General features: G+C 46.4%; 1 protein-coding gene and 1 pseudogene across 3 annotated transcripts in view; both read right to left on the reverse strand.

Moving 5' to 3' along the window:
- The window catches only part of CLUH (CLUH binding protein of NUMT mRNA), a 102,092-nt gene extending 89,399 nt beyond the window's left edge, over window positions 1-12,693 (reverse strand). For 2 of the 3 annotated variants that reach the window (XM_085878952.1, XM_085878951.1), the window contains exons 1-3: window positions 12,538-12,693; window positions 10,906-12,197; window positions 658-749 (exon numbers count right to left, since the gene is read on the reverse strand). In XM_085878952.1, coding sequence (XP_085735078.1) covers window positions 658-749; window positions 10,906-12,085 — 1,272 coding nt within the window. In that variant the 5' untranslated portion in view covers window positions 12,086-12,197; window positions 12,538-12,693. Of the gene's footprint in view, window positions 1-657; window positions 1,401-10,905; window positions 12,198-12,537 lie in introns of those variants that run through there. The other variant, XM_085878953.1, reaches the window with a different exon arrangement.
- Window positions 12,694-22,509: 9,816 nt separating this feature from the next.
- Window positions 22,510-24,344, reverse strand: LOC147028522 (uncharacterized; annotated as a pseudogene).
- Between the last annotated feature and the right edge of the window lie 460 nt (window positions 24,345-24,804).

A 24,804-nucleotide genomic window follows, 5' to 3' on the forward strand; every position in this document is an offset into this window, starting at 1 on the left:
TATAGGAAGAATCTTAAGTGCAATATAATTAAGGTGTGATCCCTTCAGACAGGTGAACCAGTTGCTGATATCCCTTAAGTGAAACAGAATCCCCAGTACTGTGAGCACCAGATAGTGGATCCACCAATTCCACAAGATACACCATCAAGTCATGGAGTCCTCTTCACATCTACATAAAGTACATGTCGATGGGATGGATCTCGTTGCAGGTGTTGCACAAAACGCCAGTCATGGAGTGTGCGCATGTGTGAGCCGACAACGTGCCAAATTTTGAAAATGGAGGAGATTTTGGTCATGCGAGTTGTGGGGAAAAAACAATCAAGGAAGACCGCATGCAATCAATTTAGATTGGCATAGGTGTGTGTGGGTGTGTCTCCACAAGTACGCAAGGTAGGGAAATAAAAACGGAACAAAACAAACAGGATGAAAATAATAAAAAGCCATGTTAATGAAAACTACCACGCACCCACCCATCAAGTCCTTGTTATATGAAAGGTCAATTATTTAATTATTTAAACATTTCAAGCACTAAATGAGATAGAACCATCAACAAGCTACATTAAACGACCAGAATGATGACAGTTTGGCCATATTAGACACTCAAACAACATAACACCGTTTTTAGGTTTCAAAAGGCAAGTGCAGACAAATACAAACCTGCAGCTCAAAGTTGTCTCCACCAGGTGCAGAGATCTTGACAGGGAAGGCTGCATCCAGAGCCGGCAGCTCCTCAGTCGGACACCCTGGGTCTGTGGACAAATTCAGCAGTGGAAGCATGGTATTACTGGACTCGTGTCTCCGTTACGAGAAGATGTGTATGACCAGAATTATTATCACTCTCTTTCCCTTCTGTTTAGGGTGGGAAGCCAGTTCCGCAATGCCCGGTCAGGTCGTGGGAGCGAAATGAAAATTGTCTCCTTGTCTGTTTCAATGTGAGGGAATGCAGAAAGCCGACTGCAGACAAGGATGCAGACAGATCACAGGGATACAAGATGAGAAAGATGTCCAAACTTAGATAATCAACTTGTAGAGAATGAAGACACAGAGCCTGTGTCAAATGTTCTGGGATGTCGAGACAACACGTTTGTCAATCATGGAAGTTCCAGTTTACAAAAAGTAACTGAAAGTTGAAGCAAGCTCATACGTTGGCAGAAGGATCACGTCCACAAAGTTACAAAGCGTACGAACAGTATACGAAACCCGAAGAACTAGGAACTTCAACGACGTCGAGAGACAATCTCTTCGCTTCTTTTCTCTTTATGCTTCACCTGATGGAAACCCAACTGCCTTGGCTTTATAGAGTATGGTGGTGGGGCTGCCTGGCTGTAATTATTGTGGGCACGCGTTGGCAGCCACACCCTGACTCTGAGCCTCTCCCCCACTCTCTGTCTCTCGCTCTCTCTCTCTTTCTCTCAATCTACATGACTCACTTGGGTGGCTTGGGCGTGCTGAAAGACCCCTCCCTCTAGCCTTAAAAAAAAAGAAAGGAAACGAATGCCTCAAAGTTACTCCCACATTCTGCCTCCAAAATCTCTCACTCCTCCCCGCATCACTCTCAACAATCCTTTCATTTAGTTTTCCCCCAATTGTATAACCTTCCTATATCCGATGGGATGGCACAGGGGTAGCGCACTTGCCTTTGAGCTCTCCAATCTGGGTTTTCTTATTGACCCGACTATAAACTATCGGACTAGTGCTTTGCAGGCAGGATGGTGCACGTGCTGTCCCTTGGATGGCACATTCAGCTGGCGACCCATGTGTTAGCATCTTTCTGCCGGATGTTAAAGACCCCTTTTGACGACGACAAGGTGGGTTTACATCGACACCCTGAACAAATTACAAATTCTTGCCCTCGAATTAGCTCCACAAAGTACAACCTCCAAGTTGAGGATCTGGCACCCAATTACCCACCGTGGACCAGTGGTCCACGGCAAAGCCTGAAACATGGCTGGGAGAAGTCACAACATAACCACCACCACCTTCCTACGGTTCACAAGGGTACTTCTATTTTGCAATTGTTTTTTGTTTTTGGGTTTTTTTTTTTTACAAAATAACAAACTCAGTAAAGCCCCATCCCACATTTCAAATGACGAAGCATCCAAGGCATTGCTTTATATGGAAAACTGTTAAATGCAACGAACATATAATGTACAGTTCAGAATTTCATAATGTTAAAAAAATATTATAATATGTAAATATATATATATATATATATATATATATATATATATATATATATATTGTTGTGGTTACCAGATTCGCAAACCACCATTCAGGTCCCTTAGGTGAGGTATCTCGGTAAGTGCATGTGTAGTTAGGCCCAAACCCGTTGTCTAGTGGGAATACATGTCATTTATGCGAGCTGCGACTCTTCAGGATAGCCGTTTTTCTTTTACTATCTTTATTTTGGACCAATCGCCACCATCACAACCACAACATCAACCACCGACCACAACCACCGCTTCACCACAACCGCCACGACCTTTACCGTCACAACTCGCCACCATCGCATCACCGTCATCTCGCGCCACTCATGGGCACCGATGCTGGACTCGTGTAGGGCGCACGTTGAACAGTGTGTACAAAATCACGGATTTTCTGCTTCAAAAACGGATCCAAAACGACACACGCCCACTTTTTGCCGTCCAATCGGTGAGCGAGGGCGGGTGGCCCCGCCCCCAGGGCGATCGATATATGCAAATTTGTGGATCAAAAAGCCTTCACGCCCACTTTTTGTCGGGCCAATGGGGAGCGAGTTGAAAGGTCAAAGGGAGGGGGTCAAAGGCGAAGTTACGGGGGGATAAAAAGGACGGTGTTCGTCAGTAAAAGGAGAAGTAAAAGTCGGAACGAGGAAGGAAGGAGTCGGAACGAGTAGTAAAGGTCGGAACGAGTAAGAAGTCGGAACGAGGAAGAAGGGAGTCGTAAAGGTCGGAACGAGGCGAAGGAGAGTCGGAACGGAGGGGACGAGCTGTGGAGAGGCGGCGAGTCGGACGAAGGGTGCTCGCGTCGTGCAAGGAGCTGCGCGCCCGAGGGAGGCCGGCAGCGCGACCTGGCCGAGGTGGAGACGCTCGTCGCACATAATAAAGATCCTCTATACCCCGAGCATCAGCAACCCCCCTCCTGTTTCCCCCCGCGCTGAGATAGTGCGACCAAGGGGGCCCCGTTCCCACCCCCCTGCCAGGCACTGTCCACGAGGCCCGCGGGTTGCGGGGCCATCGCCGCTCCGCGTCTCATCACCAGACGGGTAGGCCCGACCTGGTCTCGGCCCCAGGCCTACCTCATTCTTGAGGGTATTTCTTTTCCTTGGTTTTGGGTATGTGTTGTCGGCGCCGTCTGTGAAGTAGAATTGTATAAGTGTTGCCGTGTGCTCGGTAGTCGGAATTAGCTCTGCACTGTGTTTTCACTTTTATGTTTGCTTTTTGTGTAAATGGAATTGTGTTTTCTTTTTTGTGTGCATTTGGTGGAATTGTATTTGTGTGCTTCCCGTGTGCCGAGAATAAACGTGCTTTATTGTTGAACTGTTCTCCCGCTTCGCTTCGTCTTTTCCCCCATTGAACCCTCATCTTGCTTCACGTAAAGGGTTGGTAGTGGGCTGAATACGCCCGATAATTAATCGAACCGTCGAGGTCGACGATAACACCGCTCGGTTATTCTGATACTACGGAACGGGTCGCTTAAGTGGCCCGTGTCCGAAGTCGACCTGCGGCGAGGTGCGATCGCCCGGTCTACCCTCCGCGTGGGTACTTAGGTAGTTCGAATTTGGCGAGCAACCCTATCCCACGCGGGGGCTGATTGGCTCGATCGCGGTGAGACCGAAAGGTCCACCCGTGACTGGTTCCCGGCGTTAGTCCGAGAGGGTCACGACTGGATTGTCCGTCCGGTGGGCGGCGTGCCGCGATTCGAGTTACGTGGCCGTCAGCACGCCGGCGGGCGCGAAGACCGCAACACTGGTGTCAGGAGTGGGATACAAATTCATCGCCCTCCTCGCGGCACTGGTATCGGAGAACAGGAAAACGGGCTCTCCTGTCTCCGGCTAAATTTACGGGAATCGGTCCAGGGGTGAGAGAAGCGACCCCCGATTCCCTCCAAATTACGAGCGAGCAAATTAACCCTTCACGAGAAGCAAGATGGCGTCTCAAGGCGAGCGGGAGCCGGGGGTATTAGAAATGTATATGTGTAATAATGTAGAGTCCATGGCCCAGGATGGAATCCCCGAGCAGGAAATGTTGATTGTGCAGGAACACGGACTCGCCCAACTAAACCCAGAGCCCGAAATGGGTGCGGCAGCGCAGTGTATGACACCTCCCCCTCTCCACCAAAACCCTTGCTGAAACGGCTCAGCTGAGTGCACCCGACGTGGCCCAGCTATGTGCCATGCTGGCGGCAATGACAAATGAAATAAAAAACGAAATGAAAGGCATGAACGAAAAGATGGATGCGAATACACAAAAATGGATGAAAAGATGGATACAAATACAAATGAAGTGAAAACGACGATGGATGCGAATACACAGCAAATGAGGGAAGAGATGAAAGAGCTGCGGGGTGAGACGCAGAACATGGGCCGATGCCTGCAGGCGGGCATGAAGGCCGTGACCAGGGAGCTGGGAATGGCGACTCCACGTGTGGGAGCAAACGAGCTGGGTGGGGTGCAACGGCTGACAGGCCCGCGGTGGAGGCGGGTGAAAAAAATGTCGTGGAACGTGTTGGGCGAGGGTCGTGACGGATGACCGAAAGGGAAAAATTAAATGGGGAGACCAAAACGTGTGAGACGAGACACGAGGTGACGACAACGGAAATAATAGTTGAGACAAGGGAGGTAAAGGGTGAAGAGTTGGCAGAGACACGGGAGACAGAAAAAATAGAGGGAAGACTACACGATGAAGATGGGGTAAGTGACGCACACACACACACGGAGGTAGTGGAGGATAATGGGGGTGAGCTCGCGGAGCGTGTAGGGACCCGGTGCGAGCAGCGGGATGGCCTCCTCCAGGAACGAGGGGAGGGAGTATGCCCCCTTGAGGCGAGTCACGACCAGGTGAGTTCGGTCGTGTTTTGCGAGGTTGAGGGGACGAGTGCTGTGGACGGGTGCACGGAGAGCTTGGGGGGTATAGAGGCCCCGGAGACCCTTGTGGGGACACGAATCCCCAGTATGATTGTCCCTGTGTGTGTGGTGCAAGGTGTGAGTGCGTCCCCGTGTGTGGAAGCGACCCCGTGTGTGAGTGGTGTGGTGGCGATGGTGCCGGAGTGTGTGCTTCCCAGCGCACCGTGTGTGAGTGAGGCCGTGTGTGTGAGTGAAACGGCCAGTATGAGTGAGGCACCACGTGTAAGTGGTGTGGTGGCGATGGTGCCGGAGTACGTGCTTCCCAGCACGCCGTGTGTGGATGAGGCACGGAGTATGAGTGAGGAACCGCGGGTGAGTGCCCCCGCGTGTGTGGATGAGGCACCGCGGTTAAGTGCCCCCGCGTGTATGAGTGAGGCACGGTGTGTGGATGAGGAACCGCGGTTGAGTGCCCCCGCGTGTGTGAGTGAGGCACGAGTGAATGGAGCACCACGTGTGAGTGGTATGGGTTGTGCAAGGGAGACCGTGTGTGTGAGAGAGCGGTATGAGAGGGAGATGTCGGTTGGCATGCGGGAGCACGCAGCCGCGTCTCCCCGTGTGAATGTGATGGAGTGGACTGTGTGCGTCGTAACACGCGGGAGTGCGTGTGTCGAATGGCGGCGACGACGGCGACAGAGGAGAGAAAGCCGAGTAGCGGCTGTGGTTGTTTCGAGGACCGTGCCGGGTTCACCCAGCAGTGAGCACGCGGTTCGTGCTGTGCAACGCACGAGACCGCCACGTGCTCGCTTGCGAGAGTGAAGTCCCGGTCCGGAAACGCACGCGGTGGATTTGCCGATCCCGCGGACGGACAAAGTTAGGCAGGTAAATGGATTTGGACCGGACGGGTTCTCCACGCGATCGTGCGTGTTAAGCTCCAACGGGCAAAGCACATGTGTTCGCGTGGGGAACCCCTCGAGACGTGTGGCTTGTGTTTTTTTTTTATGCGCACGGTGACGTCATGGCTGCACGTGGGGTTGGAATCCGGCAGGAGGGGTATCTCTGCCGGATGGTCCCGTCCAAGGAGGGACGAGGAACACGTGCAGCTGCATGACGTCACGGGCAGGTGCAAAGTGCGCGAGCTCTGAGTTGCCGCGCAGGTGCTGGGCATGAAAAAAAAAAAAGGAACAAGCCTCACTTTCGGGTACACAGGATTCCTGGGCAAGGGGTGGAAGACCTCCTTGACCTGGGCACAGGATGGAAACTAGTTAGGGGGAAGGGTTAGCTTAGCTAGACCGACTTCATGGGGCAGGGGTAAGTCCTCATGGGGTCCGTGGAATGGATTAGTTAGAGGGATTGTAGCCAGATTTAGGTTGGGAAATGGATTAATGAATTATTTGGAGACAGAGACAGACTTTGAGTGTGTAGTGGGGACGTAGTTTAGCTACGTAGAGTTAAAAGGAACGTGCTATAGTTTAAGGGACGACGTGGGAGCACGAGTTAGTTAGGGGATGTAGTTAGAAGGATGGCAGAGTTCAGCGGTGTGTGTGTTGAAGAGTTGTGGGTTGTGAGGAGAGTACGTGTACATGTTGAGTGAGTGAGGCCAGCGGGTCTGTGTGTGTGGAGTGAATGGGGAATGCATGGTGCGATGAGTGATTGGGGGGAGGAGTGACTCCCGCCCAAGGGACCCCGGGGTCAGTGTAGAGTGAGTTAGGGGGTTAATCAAATTGAAAAATGGAGGTCGTTTTGTTGTTGGTGGGAAAGTAGGCTCGAGACCCATTTGGAGGGGTGCAGGAGCCCTGTTGACGGGCTTGGGAGCGTGGCTGCGAAAGGTGAGTATCGCTGAGTGGGTACCCCGGGCACCAGGCTAGTCGGCCGCGGTAGGCCAAGGGCCCATGGGGGGCCGGGATAGAGTAGTGGGCACGGGTGCGCCTGCTTGGTGCAGGGGCCCGGGGCGCCATTAGCCGCGTGGGCAGTGCAGTGGGCACGGGTGACCCTCGGAAAGGGGCCCGGGAGGCCGGCCTGCCACGTGTGCGTTTCAGGGGAGGTGCCATGGGGCACTCCCGGTGTTAGGGAGCTGGTAGGCTCGGAGGCAGTGTAGTGCCCGGGGGTGCCATAGCGGGAGAATCGGCAGAGGGTCGTGCCTGCCAAAGTGAGCCACGTGTCCCAGCCAGGAGACCGTGTGAGGGCACGGAGAGAAAATTGGGGGGCGAGGCCCGAAATTGTAAGGACACCAACACAGGCGACGGGAATCTGGGTTGTTAGAACCAATAGTTTAAGCGAGAGGCGCTTGTTGAAAGCCCCGGGGTAGTTTAACAGTTAAATGGTTAGGATAGATTAGGAGATGTACCCCTCCGCACCATCCATCCCCTCGCTGTCATTGTGGGCCGCTGGACCCACTTTGGTTAAGATCGCCGAACTCTGGGGAGGCCATTCTGAGGCTTCGTTGGGCCTCGACACAGGACGTTAGCTCTCCCTTATTCCCCTCTGGGAAGGGAACGTAGGGGTTGGGAGTAGGCTAGGTGACAGAATAGGTTAGCCGAACAAGGACGATAAAGGGGGTTAGGGGACGATTTATAGTGGGGAAGTAAAAATAAAAACAATAAAAAAATAAGTTGGGGCTAAATTGGGGTTTGACAAATTAAGGGAGTGGGTATGTACAGTGACAGGCAAAGGCGATAGGTGGGAGGGAGACAGGAAGGTAGGTCCGAGCCCGCCTTCCAAGTGGCCAGCACCACCGCACTCCCTCCACCAACCTCCACTGAACGGCAAAGGCTGGCCAACTTCATCGGCTGGCCGTGTTTTGCTTCAAGGCGGAGGCCGGCCAACTTCATCGGCAGCTGTTGTTTTGCTGCAAGGCCTGTGCCATCGGCTGGCCGTGTTTGCTTCAAGGCCTGTGCCGGCCAGTTCATCTGCTGGCTGTTTTTTCTTCAAGGCCTGTGCCGGCCAGTTCATCTGCCGGCTGTGTTTGCCTGCAGCGGCCTTCTTCTGCGGGCTGTGTTTGCCTGCTGCCTTTGCCATGCCATGCCCACTGCCCCTGTTCACCAGCCCCGTTCAATTTTTGCTTTGCCCCCCCCTGTTCATTGCCATGTGCGCCAGGATCAAGGCAACAGTTTGCAAGCTGCAAGAACTGCCCTGTTGGCAGCTACAACACGGGCCTGCAGTGGCGGCCCGTGCACCATGTTTGCGTTCATGCATCCATTCGTTGTGCTCATTGCGTGTGCCACTTGAGCTGGCACGGAGACTGCGTTGTGCAGCCCAAGCACCGTTGTGGTTCACTGAGTTCAGTTCAAAAGGGAAGGCCTTGGACTGCGTGTGAGCAGCCAGCCACGTTCCCTGTCACCTGCATTGTTTGAGTCAGAGACTGCATGTGGGCAGCCTGGCTCCCTGCTAACTGCTTTCTTTTTGCAGAGTCAATGATCCTGGGCCATGGTTTAGTGTAAAATTTGTAAGTTAAGGTTAAGATGTACTGTAAATATGAGTGCGCCCCCCGGCATGTCTGTCTAGCGCCGGCAATTTTATTTAAGTCGTCCGTGTGAGTGAGTTTGTTTAGGTAGTTACGCAGCCCTCAGGTTATTTATTTTGGGGACACGAATACCATGAATGTCGCACTCAGGGATCCGTAGGTAAAGTGTACTAGGGGAAAACTACACATGATGGCACACGAAAATTTGACGACTCGGGACCAGTCTGTAAAAAGGGAAGGGGGTAGTGTTGTGGTTACCAGATTCGCAAACCACCATTCAGGTCCCTTAGGTGAGGTATCTCGGTAAGTGCATGTGTAGTTAGGCCCAAACCCGTTGTCTAGTGGGAATACATGTCATTTATGCGAGCTGCGACTCTTCAGGATAGCCGTTTTTCTTTTTACTATCTTTATTTTGGACCAGTCGCCACCCTCACAACCACAACATCAACCACCGACCCCAACCACCGCTTCACCACAACCGCCACGACCTTTACCGTCACAACCGCCACCATCGCATCACCGTCATCTCGCGCCACTCATGGGGACCGATGCTGGACTGGTGTAGGGCGCATGTTCAACAGTGTGTAGAAAACCACGGATTTTCTGCTTCAAAAACGGATCCAAACGACACACGCCCACTTTTTGCCGTCCAATCGGTGAGCGAGGGGCGACTGGCTCGCCCCCAGGGCGATCGATATATTCAAATTTGTGGAGCAAGAAGCCTTCACGCCCACTTTTTGTCGGCCCAATGGCCAGCGAGTTCGAAGGTCAAAGACATGGACACAAAGGCCAAGTTACGGGGGGATAAAAACTACGGTGTTCGTCAGTAAAAGGAGAAGTAAAAGTCGGAACGAGGAAGGAAGGAGTCGGAACGAGTAGTAAAGGTCGGAACGAGTAAGAAGTCGGAACGAGGAAGAAGGGAGTCGTAAAGGTCGGAACGAGGCGAAGGAGAGTCGGAACGGAGGGGTCGAGCTGAGGAGAGGCGGGGAGACGGGCGCCGGGCGCTCGCGACGTGCAAGGAGGTGTGCGCCCGAGGGAGGGCGGCAGGGCGACCTGGCCGAGGTGGAGACGCCGTCGCACATAATAAAGATCCTCTATACCCCGAGCATCAGCAACCCCCTCCTGTTTCCCCCGCGCTGAGATAGTGCGACCAAGGGGGCCCCTGCCTCCACCCCCTGCCAGGCACTGTCCACGAGGCCCGCGGGTTGCGGGGCCATCGCCGCTCCGCGTCTCATCACCAGACGGGTAGGCCCGACCAGGTCTCGGCCCCAGGCCTACCTCATTCTTGAGGGTATTTCTTTTCCTTGGTTTTGGGTATGTGTTGTCGGCGCCGTCTGTGAAGTAGAATTGTATAAGTGTTGCCGTGTGCTCGGTAGTCGGAATTAGCTCTGCACTGTGTTTTCACTTTTATGTTTGCTTTTTGTGTAAATGGAATTGTGTTTTCTTTTTTGTGTGCATTTGGTGGAATTGTATTTGTGTGCTTCCCGTGTGCCGAGAATAAACGTGCTTTATTGTTGAACTGTTCTCCCGCTTCGCTTCGTCTTTTCCCCCATTGAATCCCCATCTTGCTTCACGTAAAGGGTTGGTAGTGGGCTGAATACGCCCGATAATTAATCGAACCGTCGAGGTCGACGATAACACCGCTCGGTTATTCTGATACTACGGAACGGGTCGCTTAAGTGGCCCGTGTCCGAAGTCGACCTGCGGCGAGGTGCGATCGCCCGGTCTACCCTCCGCGTGGGTACTTAGGTAGTTCGAATTTGGCGAGCAACCCTATCCCACGCGGGGGCTGATTGGCTCGATCGCGGTGAGACCGAAAGGTCCACCCGTGACTGGTTCCCGGCGTTAGTCCGAGAGGGTCACGACTGGATTGTCCGTCCGGTGGGCGACGTGCCGCGATTCGAGTTACGTGGCCGTCAGCACGCCGGCGGGCGCGAAGACCGCAACAATATATTACAGCCACATTTTACTTGGAAAACTGCATTTATATTGGAACCATAATTTAAATATAAATGTGTTGTGACAAATAGAAAACCTTCCTGGCAAAGACATTTCACTGACATTGTCGTCATCCCCCCCTCCCACTACCCCATCCACTGCTCCCTCCCCCAACCATAACAGAATCTTTCATTATCGCATTACCTTTATCCTTACACTTAGAGCCAATAAACAAAACCACAAATAAAAAAAAACACCTGCATGACACAATTCAAATTCATAGACCCTGGGAGCGGTGTATCAGCCATTGATTACATGATGTTCCACCAACCCCTCCAGAAATCATTACCAGGTTCTCTCGATTTAGGTTAGCTCTTAAAAGGGACGCCAACATGCAAGGGCCAGTAACATGCGCCACTTTTTCATGACACAATTAAAGGATGAAGGAATGAGGAAGTGATACCTTTCCTTGAAGACGATCCACGTCTCTTCTTCTTTCTCCTTTTACCTTTTCCCGTGGCTTGTGGCACAGAAAAGATATCAGACAATGATGTGGCCCTTTCGCCTGTGACAGACCTTGAGGTTTGCTCAAAACCTTGCCTGGCCTTGACATCACAAACTCTCTTCACGATGTTTTCACAGCTGCAGCCCATCTCTCCACAGCACTGTCCAATGTCAACTGGCCTATCACCATCCGACCAAGCATCTGGATCAGAAATCATACTGCGGAACCCGGGAGGCAGTGATGCTCTATAACCTTGCTGGGCCTCTGTTTCTATGCCATGTAAGACACTGTCTGATGCCGGAATAGTACCTCGGGTGGCAAGGAGACATGGTGCCTCAGTGCTTCCTCTTGTCATGCCAAAATTGGAGGAAAGACCCAATGGGACTCCTGCACGACTTAAGTTAAGACCATCGGCCCTCGAGCCTGAACAATGACTGCAGAGTGCTGCTTCGATACAGCCACTGCAAAAGCCATGTTCTCCCACAAGTTGCATCAAACGGTTGTCATAGATTAGAGGTGGCACACTAGCACGAGCTTCCCCAGCTCCTGCCACAGGTGGCATGGTGTGCAAGCCTGCAGCACCAACGTCTCCGCTTGCTTCACCAGAAAATGTCCGCCTCCAATCCTGAACTGCCAGCATGGCATTAAGCGAAAATGGGTTGAGCTCGATTCCACATGCCGTCTCTCTGCGGTCACCGGGAACCCATGGCCATTGTGCTTGGCAGCCAGATGGCGGTACCATACAGGTCCAGTTTGAAGGGCCAGTGCCTGTGATTGCAGCAGAAGCAGCACAAGCAATGTCTGCTTCATGTTGCCCAATCCCTTGCAGCAAAGGATTGCAGCAAGCAAAGGGGTTAAGATTTCGGCCTAATATACTCGTTGGAGTACCAACACTTTGCACCACATCGGGCATTCGTGCCCCACTTCCACCACTCTCACTGCTGGCAGCACAGCAAGACTCAAGCGGAGGGACCGTCTGCCCCATTTTTGAAACAGGCTCCGGTGCTGAATGAAATGACAGAACTGGAGACCAAGAAGCACTGGGCTCATTGGAAAGCAGCGAGATGGTGTCATCCTGTCGAGTCCGATCCAGAGAGATCTTCGGACATATCTTGCAACAAGTCACCACGTTTCCCATCACGCCAGAAGAGAGCAAGCTGGTACCTGTGCAACGTTCTCAAAGGGGGAGAACCGTGTTCTGGAAAAGCACGTTGTCCTCAAACAAATTGTCCAGGGCACACGTGTCATAACTGCCTCGGATATCACACAATTGGTGGGAGGAACAAGAAATGAAGGCATTAATGAATGCTCGACAATGATCAACATAAAAAAAATTACTGTAAAAATAGAAAAATCAAAATAAATATGACAAGAAGTACTTATCTACCAGTCATATGTCGTTCAGGTGCTGAGCATTTGCCATCTCCCAAGATGGACTGCAAAAAGTTTGTCCTTCAGTACAGCGTCGGGGTCATTTTTAAATCGCAGCCTGAATGCAGCGCTGATTATTATCAATCAGAGTATAATCATGTAGCTTGAGCTGCACAGTTCTGCATCCAGCATCACCACCATATGATCATATTATCATACCTGTAGCCTTGTCAACCAGGACAGTAGATCTCTCTGATGGCTTGGCACAGCAGCTGGAAGGTGGTGGCCCATTCGGTCTGGCTTATCCGTATGATTGTCCTTTCCAACCTACTTGGACTCGTCTGCCGCTTCATGCAAAATGTGTCACGGTCATACGGGGCATCTCGCGTGAAAGCACTCCTCAGACGGCCATTGCGAATGCAAACCCTGCATCTAAATGGGATGTGGAAGAAAGGAGGGGGTGTGCAGGATGGTGGTGGGGGGGGGCAGTAGTGACATGAAATGCTGCTATTCCGCTGGAGAACAGACCTTGCTGTCCAAGATGCATCGATGCCCAGCCTGAAATTGTACATATTGAGGATGCACATGTCCATTTCTTGGCTGTTTTTTGAATTGCAATTACAGTATATGGTTTTTTTTTTTTTAAGAATGTGCATTGCTCTAGACACAACACTATATGGAGCCAGTAATTGGAGCAATGAGGTTGAACATATAGCAGAAAAATATATCAGCAATGGGTACTCTGGTGGACTCGATCAAAAGGTTACATCTGCTGAAATATTTCTTAAGGTTTCTATTTTAACAAAAATCCAAAAACGTCCACACAAGCCATCCATTATCATTAGAGTCATTGGGAAAAAAAATCCTCAAAAAAAAACCTTAGTTTTCAATTCTTAGAGGTTTTGTTGAATCCCCAAACGACGAACGTGACATCCTTACTGATGCCACATTTTCAGTACTTTGGTTGTTCTCTGCCATCTAGCGGTATTTTGCCCCCAAATCAGCTCAACTTTGTTTCATTTCGTTCAACTAGGCAGAGACTAACTGTACGAGGAATACAAATAAGATAGTTTTAATGCATCAACGATGGGCACGATTTTACGGTCATCTGCAGCCAAGGGTTCGAGTGGTTCGAGTGGATCAAAAAGGTTAGTGTCTCATGCCGACTCCATGGAAATAAAACAACATATCAAATGTGTCGGTTTTGTACAGACAACACGGCATGAGGAAAAAGCTTTGTTGTTGAACCCATTTAGATGCTAATTCGAACAGCGGGCATTTCTCAACATGCATAAAGAGCACTGAAGCAAGGAAGCTTGCACGCCATCAGCAATGGCCTAGAATTTCACCCCCATTTAAACTACACAACTTTTAACCGTGTTCTTTGTTTCGTGTGATCAATATCCAAAATAGAGCCTGGTGTTGGCTTAACGGTGAGGGTACCTGGTTTAAGATCTCAGGATCTTCAGTTCAAGCTCTTGTCGTTCTGATGGATTAACACCGGGTGGGTTGACTTAGCCCGTCATCCTTCCGAGGTCGGTAAAATGAAAACCAGCTTACTGATAACAGGGGGCACTGTATCAGCAGCACAGCTGTGCATCCAGAGAATGATGCCGCCAGCAGCCATAGGCTGCATACAAAGAAATAAAAAAAATCTAGAAGGGCACTCTTTGACTTTGTGACTTTGCCAGATATGCCTCTACCCACATTATTACATCATTATACATACTTGTACCAAGTTTGATTTAAATCCCTGAACCCAGATTCAAAATGTTAAATAATTCTGGCTGCCAGACCATGCGTCTGATCAGGTTGAAATTTAAAATACAGTGTGGCCATAAAGTCTAGAAACATCGGTTAATATACATTAAAATGGTTTTATTGACATTACATCACATGTTCAATGTGTTGTCCCTCATGAGAAATGCATGGTTCAATGCGCTGTGCAAAATTGCAATGAACACGGTGCATTAATGCAACATTTCCATCAATCACTGCACATGAATCCGTGATGCGTTGCCTCAGATAATTCGTGTCTGATTTTCACTGAATAAACCTGCGCCTTCAGCATACCCCAGAAGACGTAATCAAGGGGGTTCAGATCTGGTGAGCGTGCAGCCCACTCTACAGGGCAGCGTCGTCCAATCCAGTTTGGGAAAAACCATTTATAATGTATATTCGCCAATGTTTCCAGACTTTATGGCCACCCTGCATATATTCACATGACTACTAGATCATAACTGTGACATTTCACGTCAATCGATGAAAAAGTTAAGGAGAAATTATTTTTAAAAGATTTTTCGTTCAAACCAATATGGCTGCTACACCATGTGACCTATTAATCATTCGTGAACACTCTGGTATCCTCAAGGCTTGGGGAACATGTTGGTGACGTTTCCCCTCGATCTGTTTCGCCGTTTCGGAGAAGTTTTTGAAGGTTTTAATGTTAAAAACAACATGGTTGCCGAACCATGTGACCAACGATGTCATCAATTTTTCCCTCCATACAATTTAACCCTATATGACGCTCAAATATTTTCATCCTGATTGGATAAAGTGTTTGACGTATGCAATTATGCCATCATAACAGCCACCTATGACATCAAAAAAAAATTACACTTGTTTCCCATGGGGATTACTTGACATGTGCTAAATTTCAATTTTTTTCCATGGAGCGGTTTTGGAGATACAGAGATCCAAAGTTTTTCCTTTTTTCAAACATGGCTGCCACACAACGTGACCTATGACATCATAATCATTAAAAAAAACAAAAAACATTCGACAGTGGCCACAGTCCCTAACTGAATGCAGTTCGAATTTAGTTAGAATTTATCTGTATGCTTCCCTCCATTCTCGGCACAAATTCGAATTTTTCTCCATGTTCTTCTGGACATCTTCCATGTTGAGTGTTGGAGGTCATAAAAGCAGCCCCTGACAGCTGTTTTGACGTCTTCAACTGTCAAGAATCAGCTATCCTGCTAAGAATCAGCTATCCTGCTAAGAATCAGCTATCTTCAGCTATCCTGAAACAAGATGGTGCACCAGCACATGATGCTCTCACAGTTAGAGAATAATTAAATTATAATTATATATAATTCGATAGAGAAAAGTAATAAAGTTAGATGACGAATTCAGTGGACGATGGATTGGACGTGTATCTGAGATAGTGTGGCCTCCTCAAAGTCCGGACTTAACACGTGACAGCTCACTTTGGAGCATTGCGGAAGAGGAAATTTCTCATCTCTGCCTAACAACAGTTAAAGATCTCAAAACAGCTGTCAGGAGCTGCTTTTATGACCTCCAACCCTCATCATGGAAAAAGCTGTCCAGAAGAACATGAAGAAAAATTCAAATTTGTGTGGAGAAAGGAGGAAAGCATACAGATACACTTTATCTAAATTATAACTGCATGCAGTTGGGGACCTTGTGGCCACTCTGTTCACGAGTTGAGTAGTCGCACCTATGGTGAAAATTTTGTGTCAATCGGATAAGCGGTTGTAGAGAAAACAGAAAAAATTAGCATGGACGGACGGACAACCCCAAAAACATCATGCCTCCGGCGACTTCGTCAGTAGAGGCATAACTCGATCCAAATTGAATCAATGTTTATTCGCTCAATTTAAGCAGGTGCAACTGCAGCTGTCCCTCAATCATCAATGCAATTCTGGGTGTTTGTTGAGAAAGATGTATGTTTGCACCAAATTGGAGGAGGGGTGGAGGGTAGAATGGACAGAAAATTTTCAAGAATGGGATAAAACTAGTTTAATATTTTTATAGTCTCCAATTTTTCATTAATGCCAACTTCACTCAAATTAACAACTGGTTAATTCCATTTATGAACAACTCTGAGACTACAAGTTATCCTTTTCTACTATATTAAATAAGGCAATTATATTATGTATGGATAAATGTATGTATGTAATTATGAAGATCATTAAAAATAAATAAAAAACAGGGTTGGCCCGATCGCCATCAAATTTTGCAAAAGTGTTGGTCATACGCAGGGTAACCTCCCCTGTGAGGGGAAGTCCACTTGCCCATTCTCCCGAAGGGAACTGGTGTTTCTACTACAATGGTATTTGCCGTGGAATGCACAACTCATGCACCGTAGCATCAACAGAATCTAATTCGTGTCGTCTACGATGTCGACATACATATCGGTGGATGAGTCAATAACTTAAGCTACTTTTCATTACAGTTAGTTAGCACTCCTGCGTTGTGTGCTCCATGGACAACCATCTGTGGTTTGTGGTTACATAACAAATCACGTGAGCAAGATGGTGACCCCTTTAGAAAGTTGTACGCATGAGGAACAATTCATTTATACGGTGGAAAATAGTGAGTGGAATTTAAATTTGCAGACGAATGAGTGTACAAAATGGAGAATCATGCCTGGGCCAAAGAATGTCTGTCTACGGGTGGATAGAAAAGCTTGAAGAAGGCAAACAAAGTATGCATGATGAACATTATTCTGGAGGACCATGGGAGGCAATATCCGCAACAGAAGATTTCCCATGTGTAAAAACCCATCCGAAGAGATGGAGGTATGACTGATGACATTGCCAACGAAATTGACAGTGGCCATGGTACCGTGCAGACGATTGTGCACGACTAATTCAGCTCATCATTGTCGTGCAGGCAGGTGCTCAAAATGTCTACAGATACCCATGAGGCCAGGTATTTTGAAACCAATAAAACCTTACTCAGGCACTTCCATAATAAAGGGAACAACTCTTCGTCTTGTATTGTGACTGATGAGGCATGAGTTTTCCAATACAAACGGGATTCAAAGAGACAAAGCATGGTGTGGAAGTGTCCAACATCCCCTGTGAAAAGAAAGCTTAAGTTCCAGCAGTCCTTTGGCAAAGTTCTGAAAAGCAACGAAAATGAAAAGACGAATTATGGGAAACATTGCGGAATGCATGGAACAACCTCCCAAATGAACTTCGACAGGAATTGCAGGAAAGTATTCCAAATACGGATATCTGCAGTTTGCATGAAAAAGGTCGTCACACCAAATATTGAAACTTTATATTCATATTATAAAATACAATTCATTTTTATTGTTTAAATATACCATGATCATTATATTACATCTTTTATTTATCAAAATATACCAACATGACAATAAAAATGGTTATTTTCAAGGTGGTCTAAAACTTTTGCATTGCACTGCACAAGTGTATGTATACACACAAATAGGTACACACACACACACACACACACACACACACACACACACACACACACACACACACACACACACACACACACACACACACACACACACTTCAAAAGCCCTGGCCCAGATAGGATTCCGAACTTCTTATAAAGCAATTGGATGTTCTCCACGTTCACTACGCTCGAGAATACAATTAACTTATCCAAGAGGAACAGCAAATAGATGAGTGGCTCACAGAAGATAACACCTTTCTCATCCCAAAATCTGAAAAAACACAACTATCTCAGAAATACCGACCAATCACCTGTCTACCAACAACACACAAACTTCTGACGGGAATCATCACAGAAATTATGTACCACCACCGAACACAACAAGGAGGCCTCGAGGCAGAACAGAAGGGATGTAAGAGAAGATGCTATGGAACAATAGACCAACTACTACTAGACAAGCCCATACTCAAAAACTGTAAAACTAATAGAACCAATTTGTCCACAGCATGGATAGACTAAATGAAAGCTTTTGATAGTGTCCCACATTCATGGATGAGAAAATTCATGCAATTGTAAAAGATTAACCACAAAATAATCAAACTGATTGAGAAAGCAATGGAGCTCTGGAACAGCACATTGATATTATAGCACTTGGAAGGAAAGATCGAAATACCAGGGGTGAAGATATGACGCGTGATTGAGAATTAGTACGGCAGTTCGGGCCGGGAAATTGTCATTGGTCCGGAGCGACTTTGGTAATTCCGCTCGGTTACGCCGGATCCGAGTCGGCGATCGCGACTCGATTTGGACAAAATCGGCCGAGGGTGAATTTCCCCGGTAGTTGGACCACGTGGGTATTTAGGTAAATTGAAATTGGCAATCGACCCTACCCCACGTGGTCTATCCATTGGCAAACTTCGGTCCGATAGAGGACCCATCGGCTCCGGACTTATCCGGGGCGACAACCTGTACATTCCGGGCGATCGGTCGGGCGACTTGCAGCTCCATCTAGCAGTCGTGCTCGCGGCCGACGTCTGGCCCCGCAACAATAGACAGATGATTGTGTGTGCTAATTTCTCCATCTATCTAACTTATTTCTCTCTATATATTTTCCCTTTCTTTTATTACTCTCTCTATCCTTCTCTCTACATTTTCTCTCTATCCTTCATGCTCTTTGACACAGAGAACGTCCTTTCAGCACTTGCACTAGTGTTGTCACCATACCTCCCGCTTCCTCAAGCCTCCCGAACCGGTTCGAACCAGGTTAGGTCGCTGTTCCCGGAATCGCGACTGTTCCTGGAACCCTCTCAAAACTGGATTAAACCAATTCGGAAGTGAGCAATACATGACGGGACAAAGCCGGATCAAAAGTGGTACACGCCCCATCGTAACCGGACCAATCCGCCAGGGAGGTCGGCCTGAGCCGACGTGAAGAACTAATCGTGATAGATGACCAACGTATGGTACCCGAACATGCCAGCCAATGGAAACAGAGCCCACGCTTTTGGGTGGCAATAAAAGCGTGGGCTCTATGAACATTGCATGACCGAGACCAGTGAGACTGGTCCTCCGCTTAGCTTGGTGGTCCTTGGCTTCTTGGTCCTGGTCTTGAGCTTTGGAGTCTCGTCTTTTGTTCTTTTGGCTATACAATGAGACTTCCTGTGCCGAGCCTGACATAGAGCACTTCGAGCGGATGTGCTTTGTTGCGCTTGGAGCATGCTGACTGGAAACGCAATGGCGCATATGAGAACTGAGACTTGTGGGGAGCCCCAGCAGTGTTCACAACAGGGGGGGTTGCATCAGCTCCACAGAGCTGCTGCGAAGTGAGGTGGGGTTCGGTCGCTCATACCTCATCTCTCTCTTTCATTTCTCTCGGATGGATGAGGCCGGCCAGATTGTAAAGCGAATGCTTCAGAATCCAAGGGCGTTAAGTATGTGTAGAGGATAAGAGGAATGTGTTATTGCCTTGTAAATATGTGCATGTGCATGTGCATTGCTTCTATAATAATAAATGTCAACGTGTGTCCGTCCGTCAGTCTTTCTCCTCCATAACTCCAAAACCATGAAACCTAGCGGCCCCAAACTTTGCATGCATGCTAGAGAACTCCACGGTTCTGATCAAATGAAAATTGGGTGTTTGGGTTAATTTTAACACCGCTTTTGAAGATAATTTAGGGGCTGCTCATCACGAAAAATCCAAATAAGCCTTACCAAGATGGCGACGCATCATTTTTGTCAGTCCTCTGTCAGCTCGCAAGAGTCTTAATCTGCCATTTTTTTTTGGCCTGCTCAACAATGCCTTGGCTTGGAACAGTCCACAACGATTTCTTAACGATGGTTGTTTTTTTTTTTCCACTTTCTTCACTTATATCACCGAATGCCTGATCGTCATACCCACAAATCGCTGGATACATTGCAATGCAAAAAAAGCACAGAGATGTCAGTGTTCGTGGCTTTACTTCATTTTTGCACATGCCCTAACCTCGAGAATCTCTTAACTTTGCAGCAGTTCTGACTGCTAAAAAAAATGTTCATTTGTCAGAGTCGGAAAGTTTCATATTTTAGGTGTCTCTGGGAGGTGTTTGATATGATGGACCGGTGATCACTTGCCAAACGAGTCATTCCTTATCAACCGTTTCGTTGGAGTGCTTGCTTAAGTCACTTGGCGAGCGCTCTACAATATTCGCAGTCACTGAATACTTTATATCAATCGACTTGAACAAAGTTCAGAAGCTACTTGGCTGCATTAGCCCCACATTGTTCTGCTGTGCATCGGACAGTGGCTGCTCACTGAAAATGTGCAATTTTATTTCAAAGCAAGTTTCCCCTTTTTGTACGATCTCCTTTCATTATATGACCCGTCACTTCGGCATAGATAAATACATATAAAAAATTTAAGGTTTCATTTTTAAGTTTCTTCAACCGTGTTGTTGGAGGGCTTGCTTCGAGCGATCTTCAAGCTTCGATCTCGGCAAGCTTCCATGGGGATACCACAGCGTGGTTATCCATGTGGACATCTCTGGAATTAAGAAGGCAATATAAATTATATAACTACAATGAATAAAAAATGTTTTCCATTACAAAGCAAAGAATTGCCACATCATGGCAGAATAGCCGAGAGGTATGCGTGCTCACTCCAAGCTCTCTAGCCTAGGTTAGAATCCCGACCCAGCAATAAACCATCATACTAGTGTTTCACAGGCAGTGTGATTCATCAACGTGTGTGCCATCTCTCGGATGGACGTTAAACTGGCCTTCACATCCGTCAGAATTCCTCCCCCCTCTCCTCTCCCCCTCCTCACTCTCTCTCTCTCACCCATCTGCATCTCTCACCCCTATCCCACACCTCTCCCTCCCCTCTTTCCCACACTTATCCCTCCCCTCTGCCTCTCTCACACCTCTCCCCCTGCTCCCTCACTCCTCCCCTCAGTTGAGGGGACTGCAGCATGTACGAATCAGATGCTGAGCAAGCCGACCGGAGGGGTGTGAATGCCGCTGCATGTAGAAAGTGGGCCAAGCATCCAAAATGTGTCTAGTTTTTGACTTTCGTGACCCACCTCTGGTATCTACCTGAAATTTTGCATAGATTTAGATTTTAAAAATCACTCAGAAAGAATTGACAACTCGTCAGTGCAAAAAGTTGCACATTAATTAGTTATGCTAATTAGCAAAACCTATCGCACCATCTTGTGTCCATTCTGAGATAGCTGTGTATTACTCTCTGGGAATTCTGATGTCTATGTATTCATAGGGAGACGACATGAGTGTGGGTGATATGGGTCCCTTCCTCTCTCTCACACACACGAGCACAAACACACACACAGTAATATGCAAAAACAGTAATTGTAAATAGTAATGCCACTAATTGTTGATCTACAGACGTCATTCATCGGCACAAAAGCTGAACATACAAGTCAGGAAGACATGCACTGTACTGGCATACCAAAATCAAACAGTCTATCATAATATCATCCATCAGCAAACTAATCATCAGTCATTCTTTGTTCAATCATCAATACATAAATCTATCACACACCAAAGCTGAAATTATTTACACAACACTTTTTTTCATGAATATGTATATACGAGTCACATCTCCATTATATATTTTAAGCAGTGGCAAGATCATTTCAATTTCAGTTTCCACAGGTGAGTATATTGTGTGCCGATCGCTTACAATTGGAGAGTTAGAATTCTTCACATTATTTCTTCAGCACCAAAGCGGATTACATGAAATGTTTAGATTTACTTAATATATGTACATGTCCTGATGATCAAAGTTTCTTTAAAACTAACCTTTTTGCCATCAATAAAAAACATGTATTCTACAAATATGTCTCAAAGTGTTTTGCATAGTTTTATCTGTTGCTTGCACCTATAAATGTTCCTTTTTATGGATAGACATTTTCTTCTGTTTTGTCATTATTATGCGATATTTTCCTATCATATATAAAATCTCAAAACTAGAGGAACGTTCACTTAATCATCAAAACATTGTAATGTGTATTATGACTTCTGATGATGATAAGCATGAGCAATCCAATTATAGTACTTGCATATAGTTAATGGAAACATGTACTTAATACAATTCATAAAATTGCAAACTCACATCTGAGCTTCATTGCATACATATTTTTTTAATCTTGTTTAAATAATCTTCAACATTAAAATAGCATGTTAATGTATAGGAAAACTGGAAACTTTACCAATGTTATTCTCGAGTAATATGTGTCCACTCACATTGTGTTTTAATCATTTTAAAAGTACAAGCAAAAATAGTAGCCTTTCTTTGAAATGAATTATTTCATGTTTAACACGTTCATGTACATGAATGTAAAACACTGTGGTATCACACAGTAATCTACCGACACAAGGAAAGTTCACTATTACCATATAGTGTAATTATTATGACTTGATAATCAGGATGAATCCAAGTATAAAATATATAAATTAAGGAACCATTTACTTAATACGCCTCATGACATGGCAAACCCACATGTGAGGTTCAATGTATATGCAAACTGTCATCATGTTGTAATAATTAATTGTTGAGGAAAACTTGAACCCATATTAATGATGACATTCTAAACAAAAACACATCCCCTCATGTTTTACTTTTAACATAGAGACATGTGTTTGGGTAGAAGTATTCTTCCTTTTGCTTTCAGATACATCATATCCTGGGCAACTGACAGTAGATGGTGATGCACTTCATCAGGAACATCAACTATCCCAGATTCTCTGGGCTCACTGCTTGCTCCAGTGGTCCATGCTAGAAAGTTGTAAAGTTCTGTGGGAACGATCTCCTTTTCCTTCTCTAATGTGGTATCAGCAGCAGTTGGAGGCCATTGGATAGGGTTTGGTGCATTGTTGATGCTCTCTTGCAGGATTTGGGCTGCATGAAACATATCTCTAAGGTGATGAGATGATGACCCTCCAGGTTGTTTTTCATCTACAATTTCACTACACTCACCATCTTCACTGGACAGATCTTTAACAGTGTCTTCAACCACCTATTCAATGCCAAGGGTTTCTACAAACACAGTGACTTTTTATTTGTCTTGATGGTCTGACAAAAAAACAAAACAGGATGTGATCTTTTCAACCTTGCCTTCAAGCAGCCTGTCTTTTAAGATGAAGCATCAGTGTTCTCTATTTCTGAACCTCCTTGCTGAACAGCTGATTTAGTTTGGAAAGTCTCAAGATCTTCTTGCCTTGGATGATTCGCTCATCGATGACTTTTTTGCAGAAACTGATGTATGACTTCTCATACATTTGTTGCTGATATTCTTGCTTGCTTATTTCTACAGACTTAGCAACAACCTTAATATATCTAAGGTAGCATGATTTGTGATATCTTGTTTTAATAGCTACAAGATATTGGTCCCTAATGTGCAGTAATAATGCTTCATCTTGCTTAATAGTGGCAGCAGCAAGTAACTGCCCACCATGTTTTGTTTCACATTGAACTAATTTCTCTCCTTTTCTTTTACCAGAACATTGTTCTTTGATGTACTGCATGCCTTTTCAGATGATGCATTGCACTGGAAAGACATGCTTTCGATCACACTGTCGATCTTCTGATTGTTGACCATCACTGACATGTATGTTGGACCGAAACAGTCTCTTGGTGACTCGGTCAGGTGGTTCATCATGAGGGGATTGATCTGATCCTGCTCGAGTCTTGTCAGCTTCTGTGAAATGGAAAAAAGGGACCCTGTACACTAACCATAAATATGTCTAATTACATAAATCTGATAAAATGACTGAATATATATTCTAATTAAAAAAACATGAAATAAAATGTGAATACTGGTGGGCTTTATTGTGTCCCAAACAACATTTAAGGATTAATAAGTTTGAAAATTTCACTCCACTTTTAGAGAAAGATTCTGCAATAATCATGTTTAATACAAGGATAAAAGCACACTGGAATCTTCTTTAAAGATTCTTTAAACCTGAGGTCTTCTTTAAAAGAACCTGTTTAATGAAGTGAATGACAATATTTTAAGTTCAAACTGTCTTATTACTTTTACAGATAACTCATTCAATTATTTATCATCGTTTTCTCTTTTTTATGTAGTTCAAAACATTCCTAAACAAAATAAAATGATAAACAAGATTTAATATCACAAGCTTTAGATTGGCATTACCTTTCTTCCTTCTGCATATGGCTATTGCTCGATTGATTGTGATAATGTTACAAAAGTGGCGAGAGCACTCGGCATGATACCCTGGAGTACAATGCTGCCTCCTGATAAGAGAGAAGAAAGTATTTGTAAAGGAGTAGTTACTTCTTTCCATATATTGAAAAAATAACATTCAAGCAATGATATACACTCATCACCATATTTTATTCAGTAGTTAGGATGGGAAATGAGCAAGAGTGTGGATTACTAGGAAGAGGATAAAGTGGTGATCTGCTATTTACACATTTTTTTTGCAAAAGTGCGTAAAATCAACATGTATGTTTTTTATGAGCACATTTATTTGGTGAATCATACTGAATTACACCAGCATAAATTTCCATATGCCATTTCAAGAAGGTACACAGATGTACACAGGAAAGTTAAAAAAAATCATGGAACACCCATTTTAAAAGAATTCAATCCAGGTATGCATATGTTAATTCATGATCCTAAGCAAGAGCAACTGTTCTAAGAATTTCATGTAGAGGGGTCATACTTAGTCACAAAGACAAAGGAAAGTGAAAGTGAAAGTGAAAGTGAAAGTGAAAGTGAAAGTGAAAGTGAAAGTGAAAGAGAGAGAGAGAGAGAGAGAGAGAGAGAGAGAGAGAGAGAGAGAGAGAGA

Source organism: Eptatretus burgeri, chromosome 4, assembly GCF_056783735.1.
Source record: "Eptatretus burgeri isolate ZD-2024b chromosome 4, Ebu_testis_v1, whole genome shotgun sequence".
NCBI lineage: Eukaryota > Metazoa > Chordata > Myxini > Myxiniformes > Myxinidae > Eptatretus > Eptatretus burgeri.